The sequence below is a fragment of the Alternaria conjuncta genome (genome assembly GCF_024043145.1).
Source record: "Alternaria conjuncta strain BMP 0040 chromosome Unknown scaffold_18, whole genome shotgun sequence".
In the NCBI taxonomy this organism is placed as follows: domain Eukaryota; kingdom Fungi; phylum Ascomycota; class Dothideomycetes; order Pleosporales; family Pleosporaceae; genus Alternaria; species Alternaria conjuncta.
Window position 1 is genome coordinate 291,867 of NW_026250107.1, and position 17,769 is coordinate 309,635.

General features: G+C 52.5%; 6 protein-coding genes across 6 annotated transcripts; 3 read left to right on the plus strand and 3 right to left on the minus strand.

Moving 5' to 3' along the window:
• Positions 1–486: 486 nt before the first annotated feature.
• Positions 487–3,729, minus strand: J4E85_009684 (uncharacterized protein; the record flags this gene model as incomplete). Its single annotated transcript, XM_051473902.1, has 2 exons — positions 487–3,521; positions 3,570–3,729. 2 exons carry the CDS (start codon positions 3,727–3,729, stop codon positions 487–489), a joined length of 3,195 nt encoding a protein of 1,064 aa, XP_051322306.1.
• A 394-nt stretch (positions 3,730–4,123) lies between these two features.
• J4E85_009685 (uncharacterized protein) lies at positions 4,124–4,876 on the plus strand (the record flags this gene model as incomplete). Its single annotated transcript, XM_051473903.1, has 1 exon — positions 4,124–4,876. The coding sequence occupies one exon, from the start codon at positions 4,124–4,126 to the stop codon at positions 4,874–4,876; it is 753 nt and encodes a 250-aa protein (XP_051322307.1).
• Positions 4,877–7,768: 2,892 nt separating this feature from the next.
• J4E85_009686 (uncharacterized protein) lies at positions 7,769–10,730 on the minus strand (the record flags this gene model as incomplete). The annotated part of the gene is made up of 2 exons (XM_051473904.1): positions 7,769–8,140; positions 8,199–10,730. 2 exons carry the CDS (start codon positions 10,728–10,730, stop codon positions 7,769–7,771), a joined length of 2,904 nt encoding a protein of 967 aa, XP_051322308.1.
• A 987-nt stretch (positions 10,731–11,717) lies between these two features.
• On the minus strand, positions 11,718–12,757 carry J4E85_009687 (uncharacterized protein; the record flags this gene model as incomplete). Its single annotated transcript, XM_051473905.1, has 4 exons — positions 11,718–12,023; positions 12,065–12,189; positions 12,237–12,675; positions 12,710–12,757. 4 exons carry the CDS (start codon positions 12,755–12,757, stop codon positions 11,718–11,720), a joined length of 918 nt encoding a protein of 305 aa, XP_051322309.1.
• A 2,014-nt stretch (positions 12,758–14,771) lies between these two features.
• J4E85_009688 (uncharacterized protein) lies at positions 14,772–15,369 on the plus strand (the record flags this gene model as incomplete). Its single annotated transcript, XM_051473906.1, has 2 exons — positions 14,772–15,000; positions 15,050–15,369. 2 exons carry the CDS (start codon positions 14,772–14,774, stop codon positions 15,367–15,369), a joined length of 549 nt encoding a protein of 182 aa, XP_051322310.1.
• Positions 15,370–16,179: 810 nt separating this feature from the next.
• J4E85_009689 (uncharacterized protein) lies at positions 16,180–17,505 on the plus strand (the record flags this gene model as incomplete). The annotated part of the gene is made up of 1 exon (XM_051473907.1): positions 16,180–17,505. One exon carries the CDS (start codon positions 16,180–16,182, stop codon positions 17,503–17,505), a length of 1,326 nt encoding a protein of 441 aa, XP_051322311.1.
• Between the last annotated feature and the right edge of the window lie 264 nt (positions 17,506–17,769).

Consider the following 17,769-nt stretch of genomic DNA (forward strand, 5'->3'; position numbering starts at 1 on the left):
GCCTGCTGTTAATCCCAGTCAATCCGGATGAGACGCCTCTTCATAAATGCGCTTGTTTCAATAGTCAAAAGAACACATCGAGGAGCGAATGATACATGGTAAATAACCCATGAAGATACAAAGGACGACTGAGAGGAAGGTGGGAGGCAATAGCAACAGCCTTGCCTGCATCGGTACACTACCTGCGTATCGCTTGCACCACAAGCCATTTACTTTGCATGGTGTATTTTTACTGATTTTCCCATGTTAAGGCTGAAATGCGCAAATTGGCACTCTTCGTCGTGGTGATGTTTGGAAAGCTTTGAATTAGTGCTGCCGAATGGCTGGGTGCGATTGTGGGGTTAGCGAGCTGACGCAGGAAGGTGCGACGTAACGTAACGACAGCCACGGCATTATGTCTATGGACAATATGGATATCTACATTCGCGAATGCCTCCTTGAAGACCTCTAAGCAAGTGCGCGCGACACTCGGAGTGACTGAGCAGGCTATCTCGGTGTACCAAAATCACCCATCATCTGCCTCCTCCGCCCACGATAGAAGCGCTCGAGCATCTTCCTCCTCTCCTCTTGCGTACTGCTTTCCACAAGCAGCGCAAACTCTACCGGGTCATCAAAGCCCATGCTCTCCGCCATGCTACAGAACTGCCGCTTTCGCACCTCCTCGCTCGGTCTATACCGGTAGTTGATCTTGAACTCGCCTTTCGTCGCACTACCAGTAACATGGACCTCGTCGTCTTCAGCGTCGGTCTCATCCCCATCATCCCGATTTCTGGATTGGTGCTGCGAGTGAGATTGCGACTGCGTACCCTGGAAGACGCGTTTGCCTGCAAGATCGATGTCGTTGCGTACCTCCATGGCCTGTTTACCTAGTCGAGCTTCTATCTCGCTGCGTCCGATGACCTCTGAGTTCTCGTGCGTATATTGAACTCCAGCCTTCGCAAGAATTGCGTTGATTGGATCAGGCCCAGTGCGCCTTGTGGCTCTCATCTTGCCCTTGCCACCAGTGGTTGTAGATAGAAGTGAATCAGCGAACTTCTTGATACCGGCGATATTAGCGTCGTCATCAAGGCCGAGATTCTTGTTGGAAAGGATGTCCTCATCTTCAGAATCGTACTGCGATTCATCGACATGGAAGTCATAAGCGTTGACACCGGCTTTTGATTCAGCAACATTCGTCTTGTGCATGATGTCGCGAAGCAGCACGCTGTGCTCTTGGAAGGTGAAGAGGTTTTCTAGACCAAACAGTTCGCCCTTTTTGGTGGATTGGTCCATCACACCCTTGAAGTAGCGACGTTCTTCCGAAGCATTGTAACCAATGTTCGCTTGCTGTTGCTTGTAAATCTGACGAGCGTACACTACCTCCTCGATAGTACCGCTTGACACTAGCCGAAATACCTCAACGTTGCGTGTCTGACCAATACGGTACGCTCGATCTTGTGCCTGCAGGTCATAGGCTGGATTCCAATGCGGATCCATCACGACAACCTTGTTAGCCGACGTGATGTTCAGACCCACTCCTCCCGCCTTAGTGCTGATTAAGAACACGAACTGGTTCGGATCTGCGTTGAAGTCTGCAACAGCCTGGGAACGATCTTCGTACTTCATGCTGCCGTCAAGGTACGAGAAATTGTACTTTGTACCGTCGACATCGAAGAGACCTCTAAGCAGCCTCAACAGGCGAACGGAATGTGAGAAGATAAGCACCTTGTCGCCATTCGAGTGCCAGAAGTCAAGTAGTCGCCGCAGTACTTTCCATTTTCCACAGAACTCTCGCTGAGACTGTACCAAGATGTTGTCTCGAATCTTGAAGAGATCATTGTGCGTATTAGGGCAGGCTAGCTCCAGTGTTTGACGATCTTTGTCTTGCTTCTCTGCATTCTCGCTAGACATTGGCACGATTAGGGCTAGGTGATTTGCGAGTTTCTGGAATGTGACCATGCAGGGAAAGATGAAGTTTGACCACTTCTCGCCTTCGACATCGGAGTAACAGCAGAAGCCTCTGCTTTTCCCGGACCCACAATCGCACTTTTCCCTCGAAGTGCGTATGTACTCACACCTGTCGCTCTCAAGGAAGGTTCGATAGGCGTCAGCTTGAGTCTCGGTGAGCTGGCAGAATATGACGCGATCGCTCTTCTTTGGTAACTGGTCAGCGATCAGGGTCTTCATACGCCGAAGGAAGACACTAGGTAGGATATTGTGAACGAGATCCTGAGCTCGACTTCGCGAGTCGGCAAGCTGAGCGTTGGTGGCATCGTGGGCCTGGCCTAGCTTCAGCGGAAGACTAATCTTCTGCTTCCACTCTTGGGCTGACCCGTATGCGCCAGGTCGTACCCAGTTGAGGAGGTTCCAGAGCTCTTCATATTTGTTCTGAATCGCGGTACCTGTCAACCCAATGCGACACAGTGCGTTGATTTTGTTCATTGCTTTGGTGATCTCGGAGTCCTTGCTCTTGATTTGATGGCACTCATCAGCGATGACACAGTCCCAGTCGATGGTGTTGATTTCGCTCTCATGATTGCGGTATGTTGTGTATGTCGTGATCATAATCTCTAACATGCCCTTAGCAGCAGTGCCGAGGACTTCTTTCCGATCTGCCTTATTGGAGCCATGATATCTGTAGACTTCCCACCAGCCCCACTTGGCGAGCTCATCTTCCCAATTTTGCATGAGCGTACCAGGGCAGACGATGAGTACCCGCGGATACCAACGAGCCTTGCCTAGACCACGAATCTTCCGCATGCATTTGGCATCGCGCTCAGTGCCCGTCTTACCAAATGCTGCTGTGAGGAATGCGATGACCTGGATAGTCTTTCCTAGTCCCATGTCATCACCTAGAATCGCACCGGTCTGCTTGACAAACTTTTCATGCAAGAACTGGACGCCTTCAACCTGGTAGTCGCGCAACCATTGAGCGATGGGGCCAGGTATGATCCCATGCGACCCGCGGAGTCTGATGTCCTTCTTCTCGCGCTGCTGCTGTACGGAGTTGTCAAGTTCTGGCTTTTCTTCAGTGCCCGCGTTGTCCCAGTCAACGTCGTGATAACTAGGAGGGTATCGCAGTCCAGATTCGTGCAACTTCTTGAGTGTCTTCTGTCGCGATATGAAGTAGTCAGGAATGGGGTCGTCTAAAAAAGCTGTCGCGCCCTCATCATCGGCTAAGGTGTCGGTACTGAAGCCTGTCGGACCATAGCCAATTTTCTTGGGTGGAGGTCTGCGACCCACGATACTGGTTGCAGCCGTTGCTTTGCTCTTCTTTTCACTGCGAATTCGGTTGGTTTCAGCAGTGGTGCGCTTCCGTTTCTCGGTCTTGCGTCCCGTCCATTCTTTGTGAAAAGCCCTTGGATCGTACATGGCTTCTAACAACTCATCGTCATCGGTGCCTGAGCTAGTGACATCTCTAGTTCGTGGTTCTGGTTCGTCCATTGCATCGTCATCATTATCGTCGTCCTCTTCGTCTTCGTCTTCGTCTTCTGTGACCTCGTCTGTAGCCTTTTGCGACTGAGTCTGGCTTTGAGTCAGGACTATCAAGTATTAGCATATTGTTAAAGGTCGTGGAAGCATCGACTGACCGTCAATATACTGGGAGAGATCCAAACCTTTCTTAGACGCTTCGATGATGTCAAACCCGTCATCTTCCGCGCCATCGCTATCACTAAAGCTCTCACCGCTTTCAGCGATGGCTCTTATCCCTTTTTTAGGATCCTTTGACTTGTCGCGACTGAAGGACATGATGGCCGAGGTGGCGGGTAGCAGGGGTCGTTCGTGAACGCTGCGACTTTGCTCAGCTTATCACTGGTACCGGCGCTTGACAATCGCATATTGGCGCACGGCCCTGACTAGCGGCGATTGTCACGGAAGGAAGCACCTGGAGTGGAGCGTGAAAGGAAGCGCCACCAAGCTGCCCAAACACGCTAACACGCTCTCACGTGAAAGCGGGGCGCGACTAGCAGCAGACCCCTGCAAGAACTTCCGCCAAAATCTGGAGTTCGAGCCTGCAAGCCCGCATCATCGCGCGCAATTGCATGCCCTGCCAAAATCAGCTGTCTTTACCAGCCACAGTCACAAGTCGGCGAAACGCGTCGCGCAATATACAACCCTTTCAACCTCCTGCGACACCACCAAGATGCCGCTAGACACCAGCACCTACTCGCTCGCGCTCCTCCGCCTCGATGGCCGCCGCTGGAACGAACTACGCCGAATCCACGCGCAAATCTCCACGCAAGCCGCCGCCGATGGATCGTCATATCTCGAGATGGGCAACACCAAGATCCTCGTTTCCGTCACCGGTCCCGCCGAGGGCAAACAGAGCGGGCAAAGAGGCGGCGCAGACAAGCAGGCCAAAGTTGAGGTCGAGATAAATTTCGCGGGCTTCAGCGGTGTAGAGCGGAGGAAGAGGAAGAGCGATAAGCGGACAAGTGAGATGGAGCACTGCCTGAGGTCGGCGTTTGAGGGCGTGCTGCTGCTGCATCTTTACCCGCATTCGACAATTACACTGAACGTCCACATCATTTCGCAGGATGGGTCGCTATTGGCTGCGTGTATTAATGCGTCAACATTGGCGCTTATCGATGCGGGTATACCTATGACAGATTATCTGGTCGCTTGCACAGCCGCTTCTTCTGCTTCTGCGTCAGCGGCGGACAACGCGTCTGCCGATGACCCGCTGTTGGATCTCAACAACCAGGAGGAATTGGAGTTGCCGTTCTTGACGGTAGGGACATTGGGGGATACCGATAACGTTGCTGTGTGCGTCATGGAGACTAGGGTACGAATGGAGAGGTTAGAGGGTATGCTGGCAGTGGGTATCGAAGGATGCAAGAGGATGCGTACCATATTAGACGATGTGGTCAAAGGATACGGCAAGAGGTTTGGATGAAGAAGAAAAGAGGAATGGATTCTATCAAACTGTCGTCTCAGCACGACGTCTCAGCGCGACATTCAAGACAACACGCACGCATCGAGTCGGACACAGCGAAACGTCTCGGATGTGGTGTCTAGAAACATCGAAACTGTGCGAGACCTAGGGCGGAAGACTGAATGCGTTTTCATGTAAACCTCGATGGGAGGCAGCGCCGGATTGCTCCATGAAAGAGCAACAATCTCGGAATGACGAAATTAAGATCCGTACAGGGTCTTTCACTACTTCTGCTTTTATTCTGACGGACTCCATGTGCTAACCAAGTCATGGTCTATTGTTATACAGGTCACCCGATAATCATACCATACGCCCAATCTAATCATTCCATACTCGGTAAAGCAAATCACACCACATATCGTTCTCGAGATGTTCCAAACCAACACTTCCACTGTAGGGTTTGGATCTATGAGAAGCTGCAAGTTCAACAATTACTTTGACACCAGCGCCAATCAGGTATGTCAACAGCTCAACGACCTGGGCATGCAAATCACCTGGCTGATCGCTATCTAGCCATTCCACGAAGTCCGCCTTCAGGGTAAGCGTAGTCGGTCGCTGCAGCTTATACAGGCATCTCCAGCCTCCCGGCAATCCTATGAGGTCATCGGATCCCACACGTGCTTCCGAATATGCAGGACGTATTTCGACTTCTACGTGGCGGATATCTCGGGCAAAATCCAGACCAGGCAAACCCCAAATCTCGCTTCCCGTGTTGACGAGACCCTGACAGTTGCCATCAAGCTCGAGGCCGAAGATGCAGCAATGATGCCACTCTTCAGCTAATTCGACAAGTGTTTCATTGCCTACATATGTGATGTCGCGAAGATGTGGGCAGTCTTTCAGTACGCCTTCTGGATAGGGCCAAGATGCCAGGAAGCTACCAGCATCTTGGAAAACTGATCCATAGACCATATTTCGCAGCTCGCGGGGTAACCGCGATTGCATCTCTGTACACAAGCTAAGACACGATGATTTTGCCCAGTTCTCAACGTGTTCGCGCGCTTTGTCTCGCAGTGTTGCACTCTGCATCGCGTGGCGTTGAGCTTCTCTCAGCATACTGTTGTTGGGATTTATGAGTAGTTGCACTGTAAGTGAAAGCGCAGTATTTACCTGGAGACAAGAGCCGGATCGAAAATCGTATTAGTTTGTGACATGCCGGGGATAGAACGAGTTGCGGAAGTTGATGTATGAAAAATGAAGTAACGGGTTGTTCGCAAAAGCCAGGTGCCCAGGTGGAGATTGAGGCTAAGCGTGGCTAGTCTCGATCGGGCTTTGACTAGCCGGAACTAGACATAATCGAGATACCTAGGTGTTTTCTCAAACCCGTTCATATTGAACATAATCCTTTGGAGCGAGTGACCCTGTACCTTATTTCACTGTCGGAGATGCGTCCCACGAACCAGCTTCAACCAACTTTCGCTATCAAGATGTTTCAATTCTACTTTCACAGGCTCCGTTTTGTATATCTCAAGAGCGACGCCCACGCCGGAAGCGATCAACTGCTTCAACATCGGAAAGACCCTTCTGAACATTGTATCGATGGAGGTCTTCGTGTCTTCTCTCGTCTCACCATGGTAAATCCAATGTCCGAGGTAGATACCGATTGTGAAGGTCGCCGGTTGCTGCAGTTTCGCAAGTTGCTCGAAGTCCGATGGCAGAAGCAGCTCGTCCCTAGCTTCCACAGCCTGGTATCTTATGTTGTTCTGACGATCTCTGGGGGCTAGAGTCATGTATACGTGGCGTATCAACCGAGCGGGATCAAGTTCAGGCAGTGCCCAGGTTTGGTTGCCGAATAAGAGAGCCACGGTAGCATCACCGAGGAAATTGAAGACTGAGTGCCGATACCACATTTCCGCAAGTTCAGTAATTGTTTCTTCGCCGAGGAACAACTTGTCGCCGATATGGGGATTGTGGGCCACAATGTTAGCTGGATCCGAAAATCCCAAACCGTGTGCATCGTCGTCAAAGTAGTAGGTCTGAGGTTCTCCAAGTAGGGCTTCGTAGACCATATCTCTCAGCTCGCGAGGCAATTTCTCTTGCATCATCAAGCAGAGAGTAAGACACTCGGATTTTGAGTACTCCTCGATCTTTACTCTCACTTCCACTCTACGTCGATAACGCTCGCGAGTCGATTGTTGAGGCTTGGTTGAGAGACGTGCAACATCCCTTAGCATACTACCAAGATTGTTAGCCACCAGAATTAAGTAATAGAGGTACCAATTACGCCGATATATGTGCTCCATCGAATTCCCTCGCTGATGTTGACATTGTGGGCGAGCGACTCTGAGGGCAGATTTACGTTGGCTAGGTATGCAACGAAGCCGGGCGGCGAGATCGATATATTTGACTGGGATGATGGACAATGCGGTCAAATTGCCTACGCGGGAGCAGTTGGGTGAAGTAAAACAAAGAAAGCACAAGCTGCCGGGTGAGTGTCGATGGTCTAGGCTCCAGACTGCGCCTACCCAAATGAAGCTAGAGCATTTTAAATGATTACACGCGGGCAGGAGGCTCATCGTCGCAGTGTAATACAGTTTGAAAGAACAAGAGAAACCACACTCAATCCTTCCTGAGTTCGTGGAAGAGATCAGAACGTACAAGAAGCCGCTATCATGAGCAAGGAGATCTAATATTCCAAGTAATACATCGCTAATACACCGAACAAAAGCCTGGTATCTTGCGTAGATGCGAAAACCCCCACCAAAAGACACATACAATCAAGCCGACATCCGTATCGTAGTTCTCCTCTATCATGATTCAATGTACACGCTTTCGTAGATCAGCCAAATGTATCGCCGCGGCCGTCTTAACATATACCATACACATAGTATCCATACAAAGTCATCTTCCTCATCACTTCCTCACATTCCCCTTGCCATCTCTCCATCGCCCATCACTAACGCAGATAAATTTGACATTTCTTCCGCGACTCTTCACGCTCTCTACACCACCAGCTTCAATCCATCGACCAAGGTTCTTACATTGACTAACGTCGAAGCGTTCGAGGTCTCTGCAGCCCTCCACGACGGCTTCAACACCAGTGCCGGTGACGCGGACACAACCTCGTACAGAGAGGTTTCGGAGTTCGAGGAGGTGAAGGGATATGCAGCGAAGAGAAGTGTCCGAGACGGCGGAGCCACAGAAGGCAAGGTTGAGGTGCGTAAGTGAAGGGAGGCCGAGCGCAAGGACTTCGGTCGCGGTGTCAGACAGGGCGCAGCAGAACGACTGGTATACGTTAGTAAGGACATTCTGTCTAACACCAGATGGAATATAGTAGACTTACAAGATCCAGTTCCTTTAGCCCTTTCGCTGCGTTCGTCAGGTACACAATTGCGTTGTCGGTCAGATATGTGCAGTCTGCGAGGCACAGCTTTGTCAGCCGTGGAAACGGATATACACTCCAGTGTTGGAAGCCGACGTCGGTGATAGTCGTGCACCTTGTTAGGTCGATGCTCTCGATGCGGTTCGCTGCATGGACAGCGATATGGGCCATACTGCGATCAGTGATGTGCTTGCAGTAGCTCAGCGTGAGACGTCGCAGCTTCGGACATCCAACAACAGTACCAGGTGGTAACGGTTGCGGAGCAGGCTGATTAGCACCCTTTCCTTGTCGGCGACCATTTATCTGAGCTTGGTGTTGCGCATGCGCCATTGCCATCTGAGGTGGCATCTCTGGAACCACCCACCCTATAACTCGAGCGAGAAGGTTGTCGCCTACTTTCCTGCAATTGCTAAGATCGACCTCCTCAAGACCCTTCGCCTTCTGCACCATCTCCAGTACAGCTGGGCCAGTGATGTCCCATACGCTCTTCATGCGCCAGATCCTGACGCTCGGACCGCAAGTCTTTGCTAGCTCAGCGAAACCCTCGTCTGTCACGTGGAAGCAGTTACTGATGTTGATGTATCTTGGACGACTGCCTACGAATGGGCATATGACGTCTACAAGCGATCGGTCCGTAACTTTGCGATTGTATTTGCTAAGATCAAGGTCGTGGAGTATATCCGGCGACTCTGATATCAACTTGTTCCAGTGGGAAGAGATTACACGCAACTTCATCAGCTCGTGTATGTCTAGATTCGCAAGAATCTTAGTGAGCACTTGATCCGACAGTATGCCTCTTCCATATCTACTTGGTCTGTTGACTAGCCGAGGGCGTTTATAGTCGAGTGGCATCTCTGGTGGAGTGGACGCATGCTTCGATATGGAAAACGATGGTGATGGGGAAAGGGGCGAGCCACCGGGCGATGGTGACTTGGGGAAATCTGTTTTTGCTGGGCTGGATGGCGAGTCCGGTATTGATCCTGGTGGGGGTGGAGCTAGTGAGCCTCTCCTTGACCTCGACCTGACATTGTCCAAATCGACGTTAAGAAATGGGTCTGGATCAAATGGTTCCATCATCTTTTCGTCTCTCCGGGTGGGTGTCACCGGATTGTCGATGTCGATGGTGTCATTGAAAGTGACAGTTGGCACACTCTTCTTGCGCCGTGGTGTACGAGGTATTATGTGATCCGCTATGGCTAGATCGTTGATGTTGGGTGTACTGTTCGCGTCCAGCATGTGTACATCTTCGTCTTTGGCGGTCCGTAACCGCTCCTTCGCGACCGACTCGACCTGTCGGCGTACATCTGGAGTGCACTTCTCCCAGAGGTGGTTCAAAGTGTCACCGCTGATCATGAGACATTCGACAGCCGATACGGAGCGGACCGTAGCGGTGCGGCGTGGCGCAAGCGAGAGACTGACGACCTCGCCAAAGTATTGCCCGGGCCTCAATCGGGCCTTTACTTCCTGGAAATGTTGCTCGCCCGCGGCGATGGATTTTCGACGACCTATGGGTGAAGTGGTACCGTTCTGCTCAGGTACATTCATGCTGATGACCTCAACCTCGCCTTTCACGATGAAGAAGACGTCACGTCCTTGTGTGCCCTGTTTTATTATGTCTGTGAAAGGATCAAACGAACAGGGTTGCGCACGCATGCCGATGAAGTGGAGGATGTCGTCGGGCAGCTCGGAGAAGAGAGGCAGCTCTTTGAGCAGCGGCCGCACATGGATACTGCCGCTTCCAAAGGCACTATGGGCTATGGCTTCAGCGAGGCCCGGACTGGGAGACTTCCTCTTCTTGAAGGCATTGATCTCGCCTTCGCGTAGAGTGCCGCTCTCGGCCATAATCACGTCGCCATCTTCGCGGTCACGCTTGCCTGTGATCTGACGCATGGGTATCGCAGGACGCTTGCCTCCCAGCTCTGACTTCTTGCGCTGCAGAATAGCCAGTCGCTCCTGCGCTTCGTGCATGATGGCCACTTCCACTTCGGGGAACGCGGGCAGCTCCTTCATGAGGTCCTCCTTGTTCAGGCGCACTACCAGCGAGCGCATGTTGGCTATGATGGTGGCGGTGCGGGGGATGTCCATGAGGATACCGATCTCGCCAAAGAACGCACCGGGCTTCAGCTCTGCGTATGTGCTCTCCTGGTCCCGCGATGTCACCCGCACGGCTCCGCGGACCAGCCAGTACATGGCCTTGCCCGTCTCGCCCTCGGTGAGAATTGTGTCATGAGGCTGGTATAGCTGCGGCTTCAGGTGCAGGCCAACCTGTGTGAGGAAGGAGTCGGGGGCTGCCTGGAACAGCGGGAAGGAGCGCAGGCGGTCGAGCAGGTCTAGCGGTAGACCCTGAATCGTCGAGGCGGCCAGCGGGGAGGGACGTATCGGGCGGGCGGGATTGGAGTCGCTGTCGTATGCGCGTACCATGGCAAAGGGATCAGGCACCGGGACGCCGCCATGAGCCCGCACGGGACCTCCTCCAGGCCTGTATCGGCGCATCGTCGTGTTGGTGGCCGGCAGCGGCGCCAGAGGCAAACTTGCCGGTTGGGAAGGAGCGAGGGGCAGGTGTCAGACGGTTAGGGAAGGAGCTCGTGCGTGGTGGGGAAGGGGCGATGCAGTTGTCGGGCAGTCACCAGCTCATGGTGGTGCGTGGGTATGCGCGGTGCAGCAGCTCGAGTGTCTCTGGGTTGTGAGATGATTGCTCGGCGAAGGAGCGGGATGCAGACGAAGCGCAGCGGGTGGGTAGCACAATGACTGAGCAATGCTGCAGCTGGGCGGGCGGAAAGCTTGGGTCAGGGCAGCTCGGGAACCTGCAGTGGGTCGGTGCGTGCTGGCTGCTGTGTAGTGTATAATTTCTTGTGACTGAAGCGTGCTGCTCGGAGAGATGATGGATAGATTGCGGGACGAGGCTTGGTCCCGCAACGCGGTGGATCAGCCTAACCTTCTACTAGGCTTCTCGAAACCGCATGCCAGCCTTAGCTATAACACCGAGCTCAACCTTGCCTCTTATCATGGCTATCAAGCTTGGGAATCTCTACACAGTGTGTCTGCTACGCCCGCATCCGCTTCAAAACTTCTCCACACCCTCCAGAAGCCTTCTGGAATTTCTTTATCGGCAAAAAAGCACAGAGATGTGCCTCGTGTGTCGGCTATTATTACGAACGGCAGCCCACCACCGCACCGACAGTCGGCCCCCTGGCGCCTCCTGTGAACTTCCACCGTCGCGTGGCCCCTCCCCTTCGCATCAGATCACGTCGCAGACATGGCTCGCACGTCGCACGTCATTCCCGCAACAAACGTTTACTGCTCCTGCATGTCATCCATTTTTCGTCAAATCGTACAAAGGTATCGTGTTCCAGGTTGCCCCATCCATAACTCCATACCGGAGCCTGAAAATTTCGCCCCTAAGAAATGTCGCGCACGCCTGGCGCCAGCCCCAAAGTCCCGGATACCTTGTCAGCCCGGGCCCACCATCCTGAAGCATGTCTAGTATCTCCTTCGGTCATCGCGTTCATATCTGTCATCGTACCTGTCGTCACGGTCGTATCGGTCGTCTCTCCTGCGATCATTCCTGCGCTTGTTGTCATCGTAGTCCTCCTCCCAATCACCGTTCCTTTGCTGCTCCTTCTTCCTTTTGCGTTCGTCCCAATGGCCCGCGGCTTCTTTTGCACCAACACCGCCTATGATGGCTCCAGCAATCGTTGCGACAGTGTCGTACTTCTTGCCTTTAGTCGCTTGGTTGCCTGCTATGCCGCCCACCAATGCGCCACCAACAGTCGCAATCAGACGGCTCTTCATGTCGTCGCGAGACCGAGAGCGCGAGTTAGACCGACGGCGTCGCGTTTCTCGTCGGCCTTGTCGCTCAGACCGCGGCGGAGACCACGATGAGCCTCTACGCTGGGTACCTGGTCTACCGCCGGCGCCCCCGTATCCGCGTTGTTGACCGTAGTCAGGCTGACTTTGCTGTGGGTATGGCTATTGTTGGTTAGCTTAAGTCTTGCATACTGTTCAGAGTAGAGCGCACTGCTACCTGCATGTCGCGGGTGTCACTCGGTCCGTCGCGACCGCGCGGGACTTTAAACCCTGGTTCCGGCGCCCTGTGGTCGTTCTGTTCCGTCTCGTAGTACCGATCATCTGGGCCATAACGGTCTTGCCTGTAGTCTGGCGCATACATCTCTGGGTCCGAGTTGTAGCCGTCTACACTCTTCGGTACAGAGCGAGGCGAAGTGTACTCCTTGTCGGGATTTCGCGAAGCGGTCTGAGCCGGGTAGGACGACTGATGTGCGTTTTGAACAGGCGGGCCTTGTGCGTTTTGCTGGAATTGGTTTTGCTGCGCTTGTAGCTTGCGTTTCTTCTTTCCTGTTTTGGGAAATGCCGGAAGACGATCGTAGGTTCTGTCAAAGTACTTGTCGGTGAACTTGTCAAGACCCTCGAATCCGAGCTCCTGTTTATCGAGAAAGCAAATCAGCAGGTCGCACGCTTGAGAGGACGTCTGCAGGGCCGCGCACCACCATCTCTTCTGCCATAGTGACTAGACCCTTGTGGTTGGTCTTTCCGGTAGATCCGTCTCGGTGTTACGTCCGCGAACCGCTTATTCGGATAGCAAAAGTACTGAATGTGTCGACTGACTGGCATGCCCAGTCTCTTAACGTTCAATCCCGCTTGGCGGGAACCCCATGATGCCTGTTTTCATGCGTTTTTGGAATGACGTAGGGTGGTGCTAGTTGGGAAGAAGCTAGAGGTTTGGCGTAGCGCCGTCGCTCATCAGGAACGGCTGTCGGCACGCCGGGGTCTGGATGCGACCATTGCGCAGGCAAAGGCGTTCTCGCGGCGTTGGCCATGCCAGTCTGGACATCTTGTCGAAAGCTGTATGGCTAATTCTCGAGCTGATATTGATGACAACCTGCTATTTCTGTGCGCTATAACAGCAGTCTCTCGCAGAGCCTGTAGCCAAGAAAACCCGGATAAGCTGCATCATCACGCGAAGCACACCACAGTTGTTGCAACCTCTTTCTCGTCCCATCTCGACCCATCAACATATCAGTTTCCAAAACCCACAATGATTCACATCGAAATGAAGGCGCGCGAAGTTGAGGAATCAATCGGGTATATCTTCTCTGACAGGCGCATTGCTGTCGAGGCTGTCCAAATGGCTGCTCCGCAGGTTGCGCTGATACACAACGGTGCCTTTCTTGGCCTAAACAACAACAAAAGGTTGTCTGTATTGGGCGATGCAGTGCTCGCCAAGGTGCTGTGCGGTGCCTGGTTTGATGCTCGCAATCCGAGTGGTAAGAAACGCTTTCCTCAGCACATGTGCTGCGGGGTACTGAAGACATCAGGCCAAGTGCTTTCTCAGGCGCAATGGACGCAAATGCGCAACGAATCGTTGAGCAACGATGCGCTGGCGCGCCGGGCACACCAGGTTGGTCTCGACGAATGCATCATTACGGCTGACAGCAAGCCTGTTGTGTCTCCAAAAAATGGCGGCCACGACCTTTGAAGCTGTTATTGGTGCGGTTTATCAGGATGGTGGAGATGCGGCCGTCCAGCGCGTCATGCAGTCTCTCGGTTTCTTCGGCCATGAGCTCCTCACGGTAACGTCTCAAATCCTCCTCTTCCCGTTATGAATAGCGATGCTATGTTGACTGATGTGCAAACTTCTAGATCCCGGCACAGCTGCCTCTGGGATCTGCTAGACAAGGCAATCCCAAATTCTCTTAACGAACAGTTGGCGTCTCATTCTGCTTCTCACTGCGTTTGCGCCTCCGTGAGGAGACTGGAACGCAAGGGAAAGACATTTCTGGGGCGCCTCTTTGTCGCTTCGATAATTCGGGGATGTCTCGACCATCAAATATCAGCCACAGCTGCGCCGCACCCGCTTGGATCTACCAGCCTGCGCTCTCGGATTCCACTGCGCCATTAACAACGTGTCTTCTGCATATGGTTTCTAATGCATGCAGCAGAACGGCACCCCTCCTCCGGGCACTTAGGCAGTTGCCTGGAAGCCTTGCGAAAGCTCACCGGAAGTATGCAGCCTGGTCCTTCGTAGACAACCCCTCGAGGTGCTGATCTCAACGTCGCACTTTTGATCGTCATATGGGGTACAGGGTTAAGGGCACTCCACTGCCAGAAGAATTGCCCTTCATTACATCGCTTCTTTTGTTGCAGGGAAATCGAATTGACATTGATTCATTTGTCTTGTCCAGCATGTCCTATCTTACATGATTCAGCTTTCCAACGCTTCTGACAGCGGTTCACGGCCAATCGATCGATGCATATGCAGTCCATGGCACAGCTTCTTGAACCGAGGGGCTGTCAGCCTTGGTCCTTTGCCAGTGACACATCTACTACGGTGTGGTTACACGAAACAATTTAGTGTGGCGCAGTCACCGGTGAAGTCTGCAATGGATCGATCGCTAGGCAGGGACATCCAAAAGATGAATAAAAGCCATGCATCTGTCGTTGACTATAGGAAATACCCACAACGCTATACTCTCTATCACCGAAGCCTAGCTGAGAAACCGAAGAGATCCCGCAAATATGACCGACATGGACAGCCGCATCCTGCAAGTCCAGACCATGACTGGGTATCACTTACAGAACAAGCTGCTATGTGCAGAAGCCTTGCAGATGAAGGAACCGAATTGTCCTCTTCGCGTCGAAGGAACACTCCATCTCTTCCACAAGAACAGAGACCTCGAGTTGGTCGGAGACGCTGTCATCGATGCTGTGCTAGCTACTATGTGGTACGAAGCACGCGATCACAAGGGTATTTCCAAACTACAGCGCTCACCATAGCTCGATACTGATTATACCAGGTGAGCGTTACAGCCTCGCAGCTTGGACCCAGATGCGCAACGATCTCGTCAGCAATGAGAAGTTTGCTGAACGTGGGTTCAGCCTTGGACTGGACAAGCTCATCATCATGAACCGGGGCATGAGCAGCCCATCTAACGACATGGTGGCGAACACCTTCGAAGCCATTGTGGGAGCGATACACGTAGATGCACGAGATGCATCTTTCGCCGCTGTTCGCAATGCTCTCGAGCACATGGGGTTCTTTGACCACCCTCTACTCTCTGGGTCGTCCACTGTCCAGCACATCACCACTGGACTTGCCGCCACCACTCTTGCCTAGGCCATCGCATTCCCGTGATAGGTTACAGAGAGAACACCAGAGTGGTCCGCAAGAAGGGACGCAGAGCGCTTGTGAGTGCTGTTGGAAATGGTTTGCCTTTCTTCGTTTGTTACCATCTGGAATCTGGAAATTCCAGAAAGACATTGAAAGCGCCACTTACTTCGACACCTCTCATAAGAGCTCTACGCCCCTTCTTGCGGACCACTCCGGGGATCTCTTTGCCGCCTGTCCCTGGATTGCACGCTTGTCTCGCAGTTACCAGGCCGATCGACCGCAAACGTTTCAAAGTTGGGATCAAGCCGGGGACAATTCTAGTATCACCATGGTTCGATACGTATACGGGATGCTTGCGTCTATTACATTCATTTCTATCTCATGATCACACTTCTGCGTTTCTTTTATTACTACACGTCCACTATATACAAACATACCAATATACAACCCCCCTCGTTCTCAATCTGCCACTCGCGCCTCACTGTGTAATGAGACGGCATTAGATTAACGAGAGCGCCAGTTCCATCCATTCACCCAGCGAAACATCCAGTTGCGAGGAAACTCACCTCGATGGTGCGCTTGTCAGGCAATTATTTCTCCACAATGTTCCACTACCCTCACAGAAGTGCTTCACGATGTCAGCTCACTAGTAAACACATGATTTTTTCCTTCCTGGCATCTGAAGTAACGTCACTCAGTACGACTCCGTCTCAAGGTGTACGCAACCTAGTCCCAAGCTTTCATATGAACTAGCTTTCCGAACTACAGTAACACACTATCGTCACAATTGCGATGAACCCGCAACCACAACCAGATATGTCTGAGGGAGATCAAGATCCGCGGTTCGTTACGCTGGCCAACGAACAAACGAAAGACGCCGTTGGAGAGGGAAACTGCCAGAACGCAGAGACCATTGAGGATCTGTTCAACAAAGTCATCGGCGCCATTCATCCCGAGGTTCTCGCCGCCATCAAGGCGGAAGAAGCCGATCTTGGTGAGTTCACTATGGACAATATGGACCTTGAGTCCTGGCAGATTGATATTCCCCTCTCCCCAGAGCAGAGCGACAGCCAGTACCATCAGCTGCCACAGTGGCACGAAGAACGAAATTCGTATAACGAGATACGCCATACACCAATAGGGTTGAACGATACGAGTCTGCAAGATGCTCGTGCGGCCGCCATGGTCGCTCTTGCTAGAACTCGCCAGCATGCGCAAACATCTCAAGGTTTGATCAATGAGTTGCAGACATTACCGACAACACCACAACATATTTATCCGCCACACACCCGAGCAAGAGTACCGTGGATGCAAGAACAGTTACAGCTACAAAGCCAACCCATGATTGATACATCGCAAGAACAAGTAGCCGGACGTCAGTGTATGGCATTGCGGCTAGCAGTGCCGACCCCCGAGCCAATGCAAGATCAATCGTGGCGTCCCGATTTCACACGTCCAACAACGCCACAAGTAGCAATTCCTGCTTTCTCAAAGGCGCCCACTCAGGTACCACGCGCAATTGCCGCCGCTCCATCCCAAAGCATGCATTTTGCCAACCTCGCTGAAGCACAACAAGCTGCGGCCACCCGCGTCATTCACCACAACTATCATCCCCTGGCAAACGACAGCAGCTTTCCCCAAGACGAAGCGGCCAGCAGATTCTACATTCGTCGGCTGTACGATGCCTTCACCGACATCACCCAATGTATCGACAGCGCCACTGTTGCCAATTTTGACATTCGTTGGGCTACCCTCTCGTCCGGTACCTCCCCCTACACGCCAGCTATGATCACCACAGTCTGTCATGCCCTCCTCGCCATCGCCATCAACCTGCACACCCATGGCCCCATCTCTCTCAATGTCTACGATCAAGGCAAGTTGGAGAACGTGTACAAGTTCCGCAATTTCGCATTCAGTGCGCGAATCGACAAGGTGTGTGAGCTGATGCGCATCAGTAAGGCGAGATGTGGAAATCTGCTCAAGTTTGAGGGGCTGGAGATGGTGGTTGCTACGGCGCCGTTGCTCATTAGACAGACGAGGAGTAACTATTACCACAATCGGAATAGACAGGATGATCTTGTTGCGGGTAAAGAGACGGAGGCTGGGGAAATGGGGCATGATGACGATGAGAATGAGGATTAGAATGGGAAGTAGTGACGACTTCCGTCCTTCCTCGCTAAGTTGCGTCTTCTTCTGTTCCAATTCAGCTGAGGCGGACCGTTGTACTGGTGCTTCTCTCAAAATTTTGGCATTTTCATGGATTCGTAGTAAATTACATGAACCTTTTATCGTCTCGCAGACTTGTTCGTCTTTTGCTTAGATGCGCTTTGCACATTCTAATGCCACCCTAGAGCACGCGTTCACTGACCACTGTGGCTACTTCGTGGATGACGATTTACGACCAAA